Below are 12,195 nucleotides of genomic sequence, written 5' to 3' on the forward strand. Positions count from 1 at the left end.
TTTTCTTCATATCATAATTCAATTCTCCTAATTACACTTTGCCACATAATAATTTAAAAAACAAAGCCAATTGAAAAAAGGGGACAAAGAACAGGTTTACAAGAAAAGGCAGCATATTTATTTTAAAAACACAAGGAAAAGAAATATTTGAAAAAATTTGTAGTCATTGCTGAAAAATACCTGAAAGAAGAGGAAAACTATCCCCATTGCAAATAAAATACTGCAAATAATTTCCACCTTATTTACTCATTTATTTTGGATCAATATGTGGACTATGTAGAATCCTTGGGGTATTGCTTTTTCTCCAGCTATAAAAATAACTCCCCAGAAATACTGCATTTAATACAGGTAAAGGTGCATAAGTTACTGTCATTATTCACTCAGTGGGTAAAGACTTTGATAAGAATATGAAAAATACACATTCAGCTATAAATCATGCATTAAAGATTCTGTTAAGCATTGGAGTATCAACAAATTTATTTTCACAAAAATAACTATGTGCAATATATATTTAAAAGAAAAGTGAATACATTTAAATTTTCATCAAGTTATTTGTATTCATATTAAATTCAAGAATTGAAATGGAACAGTTTATAATGGTGAATGAGTAAACTCAGTGACACTCTTATAAAAATGTAACTTAGGCAAGTAATGTGACCATAAAGTCAGGAAATATAAAGACTTCAACTGTGATTTATTTAACCTGATTAATTTAAACAGGCAAATTCATATTCCATGTTTTAAGCAATTTTTTCTGATCCTACATAAAAATAGTCTTGAAAAGAAATAAGATGACTAATTTATTACATGATTAACGTAGCTACTCTATCCTAGTTATAGAATAAAAACATATTGACTAATAAATTTGTTTCTTCTGTACTATAACATATAAGTATTAGAAGTTATTTAATGATTAGGTGCACTATGGCTCAGCAGGTGGCAGCACCTGGTTAAGAAAGTTAAACATGATCAAGCTTGGTTAATTCTTGACTAGGGAACTCCAAGGCTGTATGCTAGACTAGGATGCTGAGAAAATGTCCCAGAGATATGTAGTGGTAAACTACTTCCTGTATTGTTACAAAGAAAATAGCAGGGACGCATCCATGTGCTCATGAGGAAGTGAGCTCAATTTGAAGGTTTGTCTCTCTTTTAAGGTAAGGTATACATACTTCATTTAAATTTTATTACTCCTAGGTTCTATTTTTGAAAGAGAGAACCTAATATTCCCTTGGCAATTCTTCACAACATTCCATCAGATTTACATATTAACTAAATGGATCCTTCAGTCTATCTTCCTGATTCTAGAGCCACATATAAAAAAATGTGAAAGATCACTGAAACACTCAAAACTCTACCCTTTCTTTTAAAAGTTTATTTTATATCCTCCTGCTTAATTTATTGGATTTTTCAAATCAGTTTGCTTTATCAGAACTCCAAAGAGAGATTTATTTCAGCACAATGTTCATTACTCTAACTACAAACATGGTATGTAGTTTATCTTCATTGTTTTAGTTTTTCAATAACAATGACATAATTCCTAATTCCTTTTCATCTCTACTGCATTTTCCCACAAAAATTACTATCACAAGCATGCATGTGTCACACATGCAAAGTTTAAAACAGGATTCTTTGGGGAGAATTGTTATACTAGATATGTTTTAAGATGCTGACAGCAATTGCCAGAGCCAGAGTGCCGAAACATCTAAAGCTTGGCCTTTAATAATCACCAAAGTAATATAGCACTAGACTACGTCTGAGCAGGGACTCCCAATAGTGTCAGATTGTGTCAAACTGCAGGATTGTTATGGGATATGAGCAAATGTCCACACTTGTTTTACCCAATCAAATCTGAATTAGGCTCTAGATGTAAGTCTCCTGTGTATTAACCCATTGCCCTCCCTGTTATTACCACCACTACAGATCTTCACACTTGAAGGTTAATTTTAATTTGGCAATCTAAGTTGTTGTTTCCCATCTTTCTAGGTATTGTTCCACTCTCCCTTCTGATGATCCTTGTTTGAACTTTTACTCATGAGAAGTGGAAATGTACACAGCATGCAGACACAAAACGCACATGAATACAGAAATGGCACTGGTATTTGATTACAGAATAAGAGTTGAATTCTGTATATACTTGACTAATGAAACAAGCACATGTTTCTGGTGCAAACTCTAACCATAAATAAGAAACAGTAATAAAGTCCAACCTGTTTTAGCCATGCTTGGTATCCAGAAGATGTAAGTTGGAATCCATCTTTAGGCATGTGTATTCGTGGCTAGGAAAAAATAGACATAAGAGACCTCCTTTTATATTGGGACCTGGCTATTCTAAACTTTGTTCCAGGTGATAATAAACATCAAACAAATATTCTGATATAATTTTCAAGTAAGGTATAAGTGCAAAATACAGTAATAGAACTATAATTACAAGGAAAAAAACCTTAACATTCTATAAAGGCTCCATCCCAATAGATTTATCAGTATAGTAGACTAAAATCTTTGGTAAAATATAATAAGGGACATACGACTCTCACCTCAACATACTCTGCATCTAATCTGATTTGGAGCAAACATTTTGATTCAGGTTACCCAATGAAACCACTTCAGGTTTTTTGCAACCCTTTAAGTCATTTTCTGCACAGTACAAATGTAACTTTTTCCCCAAGATGGCAGCACCTGGATTGGCTGTGGCTTTATCGTACAGGTTATGAAAACTGGTGTTCACATTGCTCTAAAATATGAAAATGTAGTACTTGCAAACAATGCATTAGTGATGTTTGGATGTATGACATACGTGTTAATAGAATAAACAACAGCAATAGCACTTAAGACTTATATACTGCTCCACAGTGCTTTACAGCTGACTCTGAGCAGTTTACAATGTCAGCATATTACCCCACAACAATCTGGATCCTTATTTTACCAACCTCAGAAGGATGGAAGGCTGAGTCAACCTTGAGCCCTGTCAGGATCAAACTCCTGGCAGTGGGCAGAGTAAACCTGCAATATTGCATTCTAATCATTGCACCACCACCAAGTTAATAGAAGAATCTAATACACAGACATTTGGTATGGGGTGGGTAGGGAATGACTCAATGTCATATATATTTGTATCTGATGAAAGGGTGGGCTGTGATAGATTGGGATACACGTTTCATCCTTTTTTTTCCTCATCACAATTGGTAACTGATGCTTGAATGAATCTGCAGTACATAACAGGAAAGTATACTTCTTTGGAAAAAAAAGCCATAACTTTAATAAAATAACAATGTTTAATTGAAAAAGCCAACAGTCTTCTATATACTATTAGGAAAAGCAAAAAAAAACCCAATTCTTAAGGCAACTTTTCCCTATTCCATTTCTGTTTTATCCTATATTCTGGCAGGAACTATAAGTCTGAGTTTTTAAAAAGACTCTCATTCAGCGACTTCCCAACGGACTTTACACTGTCAATACAGAATTATCCCAGTGCTTGTTGGGAAAGCAACTATCCCAGTGCTTGTTGGGAAAGCAAAGTCTTTAGTGCTTTTCAGAAGGCTAGGAGGGTAGAGGTCTGCTAAAATTCAGGGAGAAGTATGTACCATGTGGCATGGGGTGCCATGAAAGAGAGGTGCTTCCTAGCTGCCTTAGGGTGGCAATGTTTAAGGTAGGGGATCAAGTGCATGGCTACCCTAACTAATCTGATAGGGTGTGTAGATGTTCTTAGGGAAAAGTGGCCCTGCAGACAAGCTAGCTCTGGCCATATAGAATTTTAGAGGTAAAAACAGGCAACTTGTAAACCTAGGGGCACCCATTACTATGTTCACCACTGCATTCTGGACAAGTTGTAGCTTCTGGGTGATCTTCAAGGGCAGCCCCATGTAGAGCACACTGATGTTAAACTGCCATGGTATGTCAGTCAAAATCCATTTTGAATCACTCATTTGTTTGATTTTAAAAAGCTCATCAGTTTCAGTATTGAGATCTGAACCAAATCAGGTTGATTCAATTCACATTTTCCAGATAATGTAGAAAAATTGCTTTTATACATGCACAGAAATTGTCTGAATCTCGTAAGTGTACCCACATATATCTGTACATATACAGTCAGGTCCAGAAATATTGGGACATCGACACAATTCTAACATCTTTGGCTCTATACACCACCACAATGGAGTTGGAATGAAACAAACACAATGTGCATTAACTGCAGACTGTCAGCTTTAATTTGAGGGTATGTACATCCAACTCAGGTGAACGGTGTAGGACTTACAGCAGTTTGCATATGTGCCTCCCACTTGTTAAGGGACCAAAAGTAATGGGACAGAATAATAATCATAAATCAAACTTTCCCTTCTTAATACTTGGTTGTAAATCCTTTGCAGTCAATCACAGCCTGAAGTCTGGAACGCATAGACATCACCAGACGCTGGGTTTCATCCCTGGTGATGCTCTGCCAGGCCTCTACTGCAACTGTCTTCAGTTCCTGCTTGTTCTTGGGGCATTTTCCCTTCAGTTTTGTTTTCAGTAAGTGAAATGCATGCTCAATGGGATTCAGGTCAGGTGATTGACTTGGCCATTGCATAACATTCCACTTCTGTCCCTTCAAAAACTCTTTGGTTGCTTTTGCAGTATGCTTTGGGTCATTGTCCATCTGTACTGTGAAGCACCGTTCAATGAGTTCTGCAGCATTTGGCTGAATGTGAGCAGATAATATTGCCCGAAACACTTCAGAATTCATCCTGCTGCTTTTGTCAGCAGTCACATCATCAATAAATACAAGAGAACTAGTTCCATTGGCAGCCATACATGCCCACGCCATGACACTACCACCACCATGCTTCACTGATGAGGTGGTATGCTTAGGATCATGAGCAATTCCTTTCCTTCTCCATACTCTTCTCTTCCCATCACTCTGGTACAAGTTTATCTTGGTCTCATCTGTCCATAGGATCTTGTTCCAGAACTGTGAAAGCTTTGTTAGATGTTGTTTGGCAAACTATAATCTGGCCTTCCTGTTTTTGAGGCTCACCAATGGTTTACATCTTGTGGTGAACCCTCTGTATTCACTCTGGTGAAGTCTTCTCTTGATTGTTGACTTCGACACACATACACCTATCTCCTGGAGAGTGTTCTTGATCTGGCCAACTGTTGTGAAGGGTATTTTCTTCACCAGGGAAAGAATTCTTCGGTCATCCACCACACTTGTTTTCCGTGGTCTCCCAGGTCTTTTGGTGTTGCTGAGCTCACCGGTGCATTCCTTCTTTTTGAGAATGTTTCAAACAGTTGTTTTGGCCACGCCTAATGTTCTTGCTATCTCTCTGATGGGTTTGTTTTGTTTCTTCAGCCTAATGATGGCTTGCTTCATGGATAGTGACAGCTCTTTGGATCTCATCTTGAGAGTTGACAGCAACAGATTCCAAATGCAAATAGCATACTTGAAATGAACTCTGGGCCTTTTATCTACATATTGTAATTAGGGTAATGAGGGAATATCACACACCTGGCCATGGAACAGCTGAGAAGCCAATTGTCCCATTACTTTTGGTCCCTTAACAAGTGGGAGGCACATATACAAACTGCTGTTAAGTCCTACACCGTTCACCTGAGTTGAATGTACATACCCTCAAATTAAAGCTGACAGTCTGCAGTTAACGCACATTGTGTTTGTTTCATTCCAACTCCATTGTGGTGGTGTATAGAGCCAAAGATGTTAGAATTGTGTCGATGTCCCAATATTTCTGGACCTGACTGTATCTGTGTCTAAGATACTTAAACAACATAAATAGGACCATGTCAGGAGATATTGTAACATGATCCTTAAGAAAATGCAGCAGAAGACCCTTAAGAAAAGCAGCAGAAAATGGACCAATAGCATTAATTTCATTTTAAAAGGAGATGACTGGACAAAGTTTTAATTGTCAAGATTGTAACATTTCTTGCCTATGTTAAGAACTCAACACTCCCATGTATTTATTGTAAAAGTAATACTGCTAACCAATGTTTTAAAAATCCCAAGATATCCTTTTTTATTTTATTTTTAAAAAGTTTTTTATTAATAATGCAAAATTAAAAAAACATTGGACATAGATATGACATCACTGGTTCCAAACATCTTCCGTCACTTTACAATAATATTAGTACTCATATAAGTACTCATATAGTTTTTAAACATACATTTATCTATAATAACATCTATATTTTTGTTCTAACACTATACATTTGTCTTGGCTACCCTCTTGTTATCTATCCAAATCATAAAACTGTTCCCATATTTTGTAGTACTTAGTTTCGCTTTTATCCTTGAGTTCCAAAGTGAGTCTGTCCATTTCTGCGCAATTAAAGACTTTCAGTAATATTTCCTCTTCAGTTGGAATATCTTTCTCTTTCCATTTTTGAGCGAAGGCTATCCATGCCGCTGTAAGTATATGCAGTAATAAATAATGTGTATCTTTCTTATATTTTCTTTCTATAATTTCCAGTAAGAAAAATTCCAGTTTGACTGCTATATTTGTTGACAAAATTTCTTCCAGTCAGTTCTTTAGTAAATTCCAAAATTTTTGCGCCTTTGGGCATTCCCACCACATGTGGTAGTAATTCCCAATGGTCTCTCCACACTTCCAGCATATTGAGGATTTTCCCTTATTCATTCGTGCTAATGTTGTGGGTGGGTGGGGGGAGAGGTGCCAAAAAATCCCAAGATTTCTTGACAACAATTCCTCAAAGTTTCTTAACCATGTCAACATAATTGTTTTGTGCAGAAATTGAAACACAACCTTTCTACACACATTTTACAAGCATGATTCCATTTATCATCAACACAATTCAGTGCATTATCCAGCTAAACTATCTTCAGCATTTCACTTTAACACTAAAACTCAAACGTTGTTTTGAATATTTTACCTGACTTTTAAGGTTGCCTTCTCAATGTTCTCCCTCCCAGTGTTATAAAGCCATTATCTCACTCTGATTTCATACCGGTCATCATTTTCCTGCAATCTTTAACGGATTTTTTGTTTTATTGCCTTCCTTTGCTCCTTCTTCCACAGTTAAGTTAATGGATCTGAGTAGTCTCTAGTGAGGTTTGAAAAGGCTGTTTTCTCAGAATGAGTCAATATTTTAAATTCTATGGAATGCATTTCTTTTTTTCTCCTAAAAAAATGCAGTTTTTAAAAGACAGACATTAAATTACAGGCCTCAGTTCCTATTTTCAAAGCCTAATACAACCCCTGAAGGCTTACAATATTTGAATCACAGCTGGAGCCATGGTTACCATACAGTTTAAATATCAGCTTCTTTACTGTGCAATTTGTTTTAAAAATCAGATCAGAGGTTGTGTCATAAACAAGTGCTAATTATGTAGCAAGAAAGAATAAGGCTTTTTGTGCAAGAAAGGTTCTTAAATATCTGCCTCTCCTCCATACATAAAAAGGAGAAATAAAGCAAGCTGAGAAAATTATGGAGCCAACTCTGGCATCACATATAGAGCAAAAAAAAAAATGTGGCTGACATTAACCTTGCAGTGTTATTCCTTTGATATGAGAGTCAGGGGGCTACTGATTATGAAAAATTCCCTGCTTTAGGTGAACAATGTCAAATAAACACAGCAATATGATTTTGATCACATAATTCTTTAAGGAAGTCTAGTCCCATCCAGCAATCTTGCTTCAAGGCTCTCCATTTCAAAGCTACTGAATTCAGAACTGCAGCTTCCTTTTGGTACCATAGAACTACTGCTGGGATGGAAGAACATTTATTATTTTTATGTGGTCCTTCGCACAGACATATTTGTTAACAACAAGAGCACAGTAATTTATTATTATCCATTATTTGTTAAATTCATTTATGCTTAGCTAAATGCTTAGCTAAGAATAAATGAATTTTTAATACAGTTTTTACAAACACTTGTCACCGCTTCAGCATTGCCATTTAGTGAACAGGACTGATGTTTTTTCTCAGCAGGGGGTGATATTTTAATGATGCAATGCTGTACTTCCTAGAAGACAGACAAGCCTCATGAGGCAGATTATAGGACTACAGAAACTCTAATTCCATTAAAAGTAGACAGCACAAGACCATTTTTAAAATTAATTTTGTTTAATGATAAAAAGTATTATAACAGGTGGGTAGCCAATTGTAAAATTAACCAAAACATAGTTAAAGGAACAGAAAAACGCTAGGAAAGCAAGGGATGTTTTCATTATCAGTGTATTTAAGACTCGGTAGAAATATAGACACTGTTCTTTGCCTCCTCTTTCCTATCTACAAAGCATCCATGTTCTTTTTTAAGCTGCCCATTAGCCAATTGATACTTGACGACATAAGTGAATGTTTCAATTTAGAGGTAATCTTGCAGAGTGATTTGTTTAATTACCGTTGTACTCCTATAAAATGTTTGAATATTTCCAAATGTAGTAATTATTTCTGGCATGAAAATAAGCAATAATATCTTCTATTAACTAACTTATGTGTTGCTTGTCCTACTTCTGTAGAGTGTATAAAGGATTCTGCATGTTCCATCCCATTTTCCATTTGTTGGTGTCTTTAATTATATGGTTGTGACTGCCAATGATAAAAACTAGGTCTGAGAAAAAGAGAGAATTGGGTGGTATTGTTTGCATTTATTAAAGTGGGAAATCTAAATGGCTGCCTCAGGTTCGCTAAAATTATTTATTTAGTAATGTCTTATAAATATGTGCAAAGCTATGGATCTTAACTACACCAGTCAGGACAAGCTACATGGTCAAAAGGTAAAGATTAAGCTAAAAGGAATATTCCGTTCTGCAGCATATATATTATCATGTCCAATATCTGGAATGTTTAAGAAAATCCGTAAGAAAATCTCTGAAAGAATTATCTTTGACAAATGCCAAGTGCTTGATTCAATTCCCCACAAAGTGGACTTTACCAGTTATGAATGAAGGCGAATATACATTTCCCAGGATAATGTTTCAGGATCCAATCTGAGTCAGTCTCTCACATTCTAGTGAGAAAGAAGTTCCCTAAAGATGGGCTCCAGCATGGATCCGAAAGCTCAGAAGATTAAATCTCCAGTCCCAGTGACTGCCCCAGATTGGCTTTGTTCCAGTTGTGCCTAGATTAGCTGTAGTTACAACAACCTTTTAAAAAACAGTCCCACATAGAGAAAATATGTTTTGCAAAGGTATCTAGAGAATGATTGGTTGCACAAGAAACAGAAGTACTTTTAATTAAGGTGGAAAACTAGCTGCATAACAATACAATATTACAATGCTTGAAATAATATATGAATGTTCACTTTGGTTCATTAAAACAAAAATAACACAACTCCATAGTTGGGCAATACTTGCTTGCAAGTAACCAACATTCCACAATTTCTCTGAGTTCTCACTACTTTTCAGCAGGCTAAAGATTCAAAACCCAAGGAAGAAAAAGCTGTGCACAACCATGAGGTTTGCTGTTTAGATTTATCTTGGAGAGGTGACATATTATACAATTATTAGGAAACAATATTTTAGTGCCTAAGATTGAGGGGAGGGAGAGGAAGAGAGAAAAGGAGAGAAAATTGATTTTATACCTCAGTATCTGTTTCAAATTACACAGCATTTACTAACAAAATAGCAAGCATAATCCCCTCCCTTCCCATTTCTGAAAACTGAACAGGTTCACTATAATTCAGATATGTTTCTTACCTTATGTGATGTATAGAGATTTCTGACTAGGATCAGACCTTTATTTTTCTTCTCCCAACCCTTTCTTTTTGTATCAGCTAGCCTGATGAAGAATTACAAAGTCAAAAGTTTGTACACTCTTATTCGCATTTTGCTTACCTCTAATAAAAGTATAAAATCCACCTCTTTTATAATTCTAATGCAAATTTACTTTGCAGTAACCTGTAACAAAAATACTCCCTTAATCTAATCTATCTATCTATCTATCTATCTATCTATCTATCTATCTATCTATCTATCCATCCATCCATCCATCCATCCAGCTATAAAACAAAATATAATGATATATTGGAATAAAGAAATAGAAGCATTCTCTCACAGATTCAGTCATAAAAAGACACAAGTAATCTTCCATCCTTTGCAAATAAAACAAAACATAAACTATTACTCTGGGATCACTGATCACTTTCCCATCCCACACAACAATGAACGTAAAGACTGCCCAAAGCATCTATGTGCTGATTTTCTTCCAGGTTCTTCATTCACACACAAAGAAAACTCTACAGATAGTCCTCAACTTACAACCACAATTGACTTCAAAATTTATGTTATTAAGCAAGACAGTTCTTAAGTGAGTTTTACTCCATTTTATGACCTTTTTGCCACACTTAAGCAAATCACTGAAGTTAAGTGAATCATTCAGTTAATTAAGCAAATCTGACTTTCCCCATTGACTTTGCTTGTCAGAAGCTGACTGTGAAGATTACGATGGTGACCACATGACCTCAGGATAGTGCAACTCTCATAAGTACATGCTAATTGTCAAGCGCCCGAATTTTGAGCATGTGACCGTGGGGATGCTGCAACAATCACGAAAACAGTGTGAAAACCAATCCTAAATCACTCTTTCATTGCAGTTGTAAGTCTGAATGATCACCAAATAAATGGTTGTAAATCAAAGACTACCTGTATTACCTTCACTTTCCCTCAGTCTAATCTTGTGCTGTCTCTCTATTGCCTTTGCCTTCCCATCACTCCTACCTAGTCAAAAGGTTAGCATCCAGTATTGTTTTGATTTGCTTCTTAACAAGAACTATAATTTAGCACTAACTACTCATGAGAAATTATAGTGCTGCTGGCTGGTGAATAATTTGCCAAGGAAGACCCGCTTAGCCATATAAAATAAATATCCACCTGCATATACTAGCACTAATCAGGGCGTGAAATTAAGCTTTTCATTCAGTACAAACTAAATGCTGCAAGGCGGCGATTTAGTGGAAACAAATATTAAGGTCAACCTATTCTTCCTATTGCCTATATTATAGATGCTAAAAGAGGGCATGGAGCACTAATTCCACTTTTCTCAATCCAAGAAGCTAAATACTTCAATGATGTGTTAGCAAATTCACCATTTGCTTTTTACTAATTGCATATAGTTAATGAAGCGAATGAAACAAAAGCCTCCAAAACATTGTTAACTTGATCCCTACATTTCCTTTGTACTGTAGCTCAAATACAAGAATAAAAATCCATTTGCAAACCTTAGAACAAAAATACAAAACATTTATTATTTAAATTTTATATAAATTCTGAAAGAATGAGGAACCGATTTGTACAGTAGAACTGCAATGCACTGGAAAACATCCTTTCAGTTATGATGTAGGCAGCCAATTCTTGTACACAGCTGAAAAAGTTCCCTCCAAAACATAATTCCCCAAATGTGCAAGAGAACAATATATCTACGTGGACATAAACAAACATGGATCTGTTTACACTGAGTTTCCAGCAAGTGTTCCTAGAAATAACCAAGTAATATATGACATTTACTCATTCTCAAAGCACTGTGATACCCTAATATTTGCTTTAGCACTACTGTCAGCCTATATTTACAACCTACTCTTTCCTAAAGTTTGCAGGAATAACCAAGTAGAGAACAAAAATGGTACTCCCATTAGAATTACAACTGTGGCATTTTACTATTTTTACTTGTAATCTAAATAAAATATTTCAAAATATTTTTAATCAGATGAACAAATGTTAATAGAACATATAGATTGTTAATACATATGTATATGGACTATTAAGACAACTCTGATTATTAATCAAAGCATGTTATAGTTATCTACTTGATCAAATTATGATTGTCATGCAGCTTAAACCAATCTGGCACTTTAGCACTCACCTGGTCTATAGACTGTCAGAAATGAAGACAACAATATCACTCATTCCTTTTCTCCAATAGCCTATTCTGGTCATGGAAAAGAAGAAATTCCACTCATATCCACCACACAAAATAAATAGAAAGGCTAGGTGCAACCATTCTGTTTTCTCAGTTTTTTATGAGTAAAAAACTAGAGAGCATTTATAAAAATAGTGGTATTTAACAATTGTAGACTTATCTATAGATAGCATAGCATTAGCATTTAGACTTATATATCATTTTACAGTGCTTTACAGCCCTCTCTAAGTGGTTTACAGAGTCAGCATATTGCCCCCAACAATTTGGGTCCTCATTTTACTGACCTCGGAAGGATGGAAGGCTGAATCAACCATGAGCCTGGTGAGA

General features: G+C 35.6%; 1 protein-coding gene across 3 annotated transcripts in view; it reads right to left on the reverse strand.

The window, feature by feature from the left end:
• BTRC (beta-transducin repeat containing E3 ubiquitin protein ligase) overlaps positions 1 to 12,195 on the reverse strand; it is a 160,148-nt gene that overhangs the window by 138,281 nt on the left and 9,672 nt on the right. For 2 of the 3 annotated variants that reach the window (XM_070945289.1, XM_070945290.1), the window contains exon 2: positions 2,208 to 2,276. The exons of the other annotated variant lie outside the window; for it this stretch is intronic. In XM_070945289.1, the coding sequence (XP_070801390.1) occupies positions 2,208 to 2,276 (69 nt within the window). The remainder of the gene's footprint in view (positions 1 to 2,207; positions 2,277 to 12,195) is intronic. 3 annotated transcript variants of the gene reach the window in all.

Source organism: Pituophis catenifer, unplaced genomic scaffold (genome assembly GCF_029215685.1).
Source record: "Pituophis catenifer annectens isolate HBS135680 unplaced genomic scaffold, rPitCat1.0.hap2 SCAF_6, whole genome shotgun sequence".
Classification (NCBI taxonomy): Eukaryota; Metazoa; Chordata; class Lepidosauria; order Squamata; family Colubridae; genus Pituophis; species Pituophis catenifer.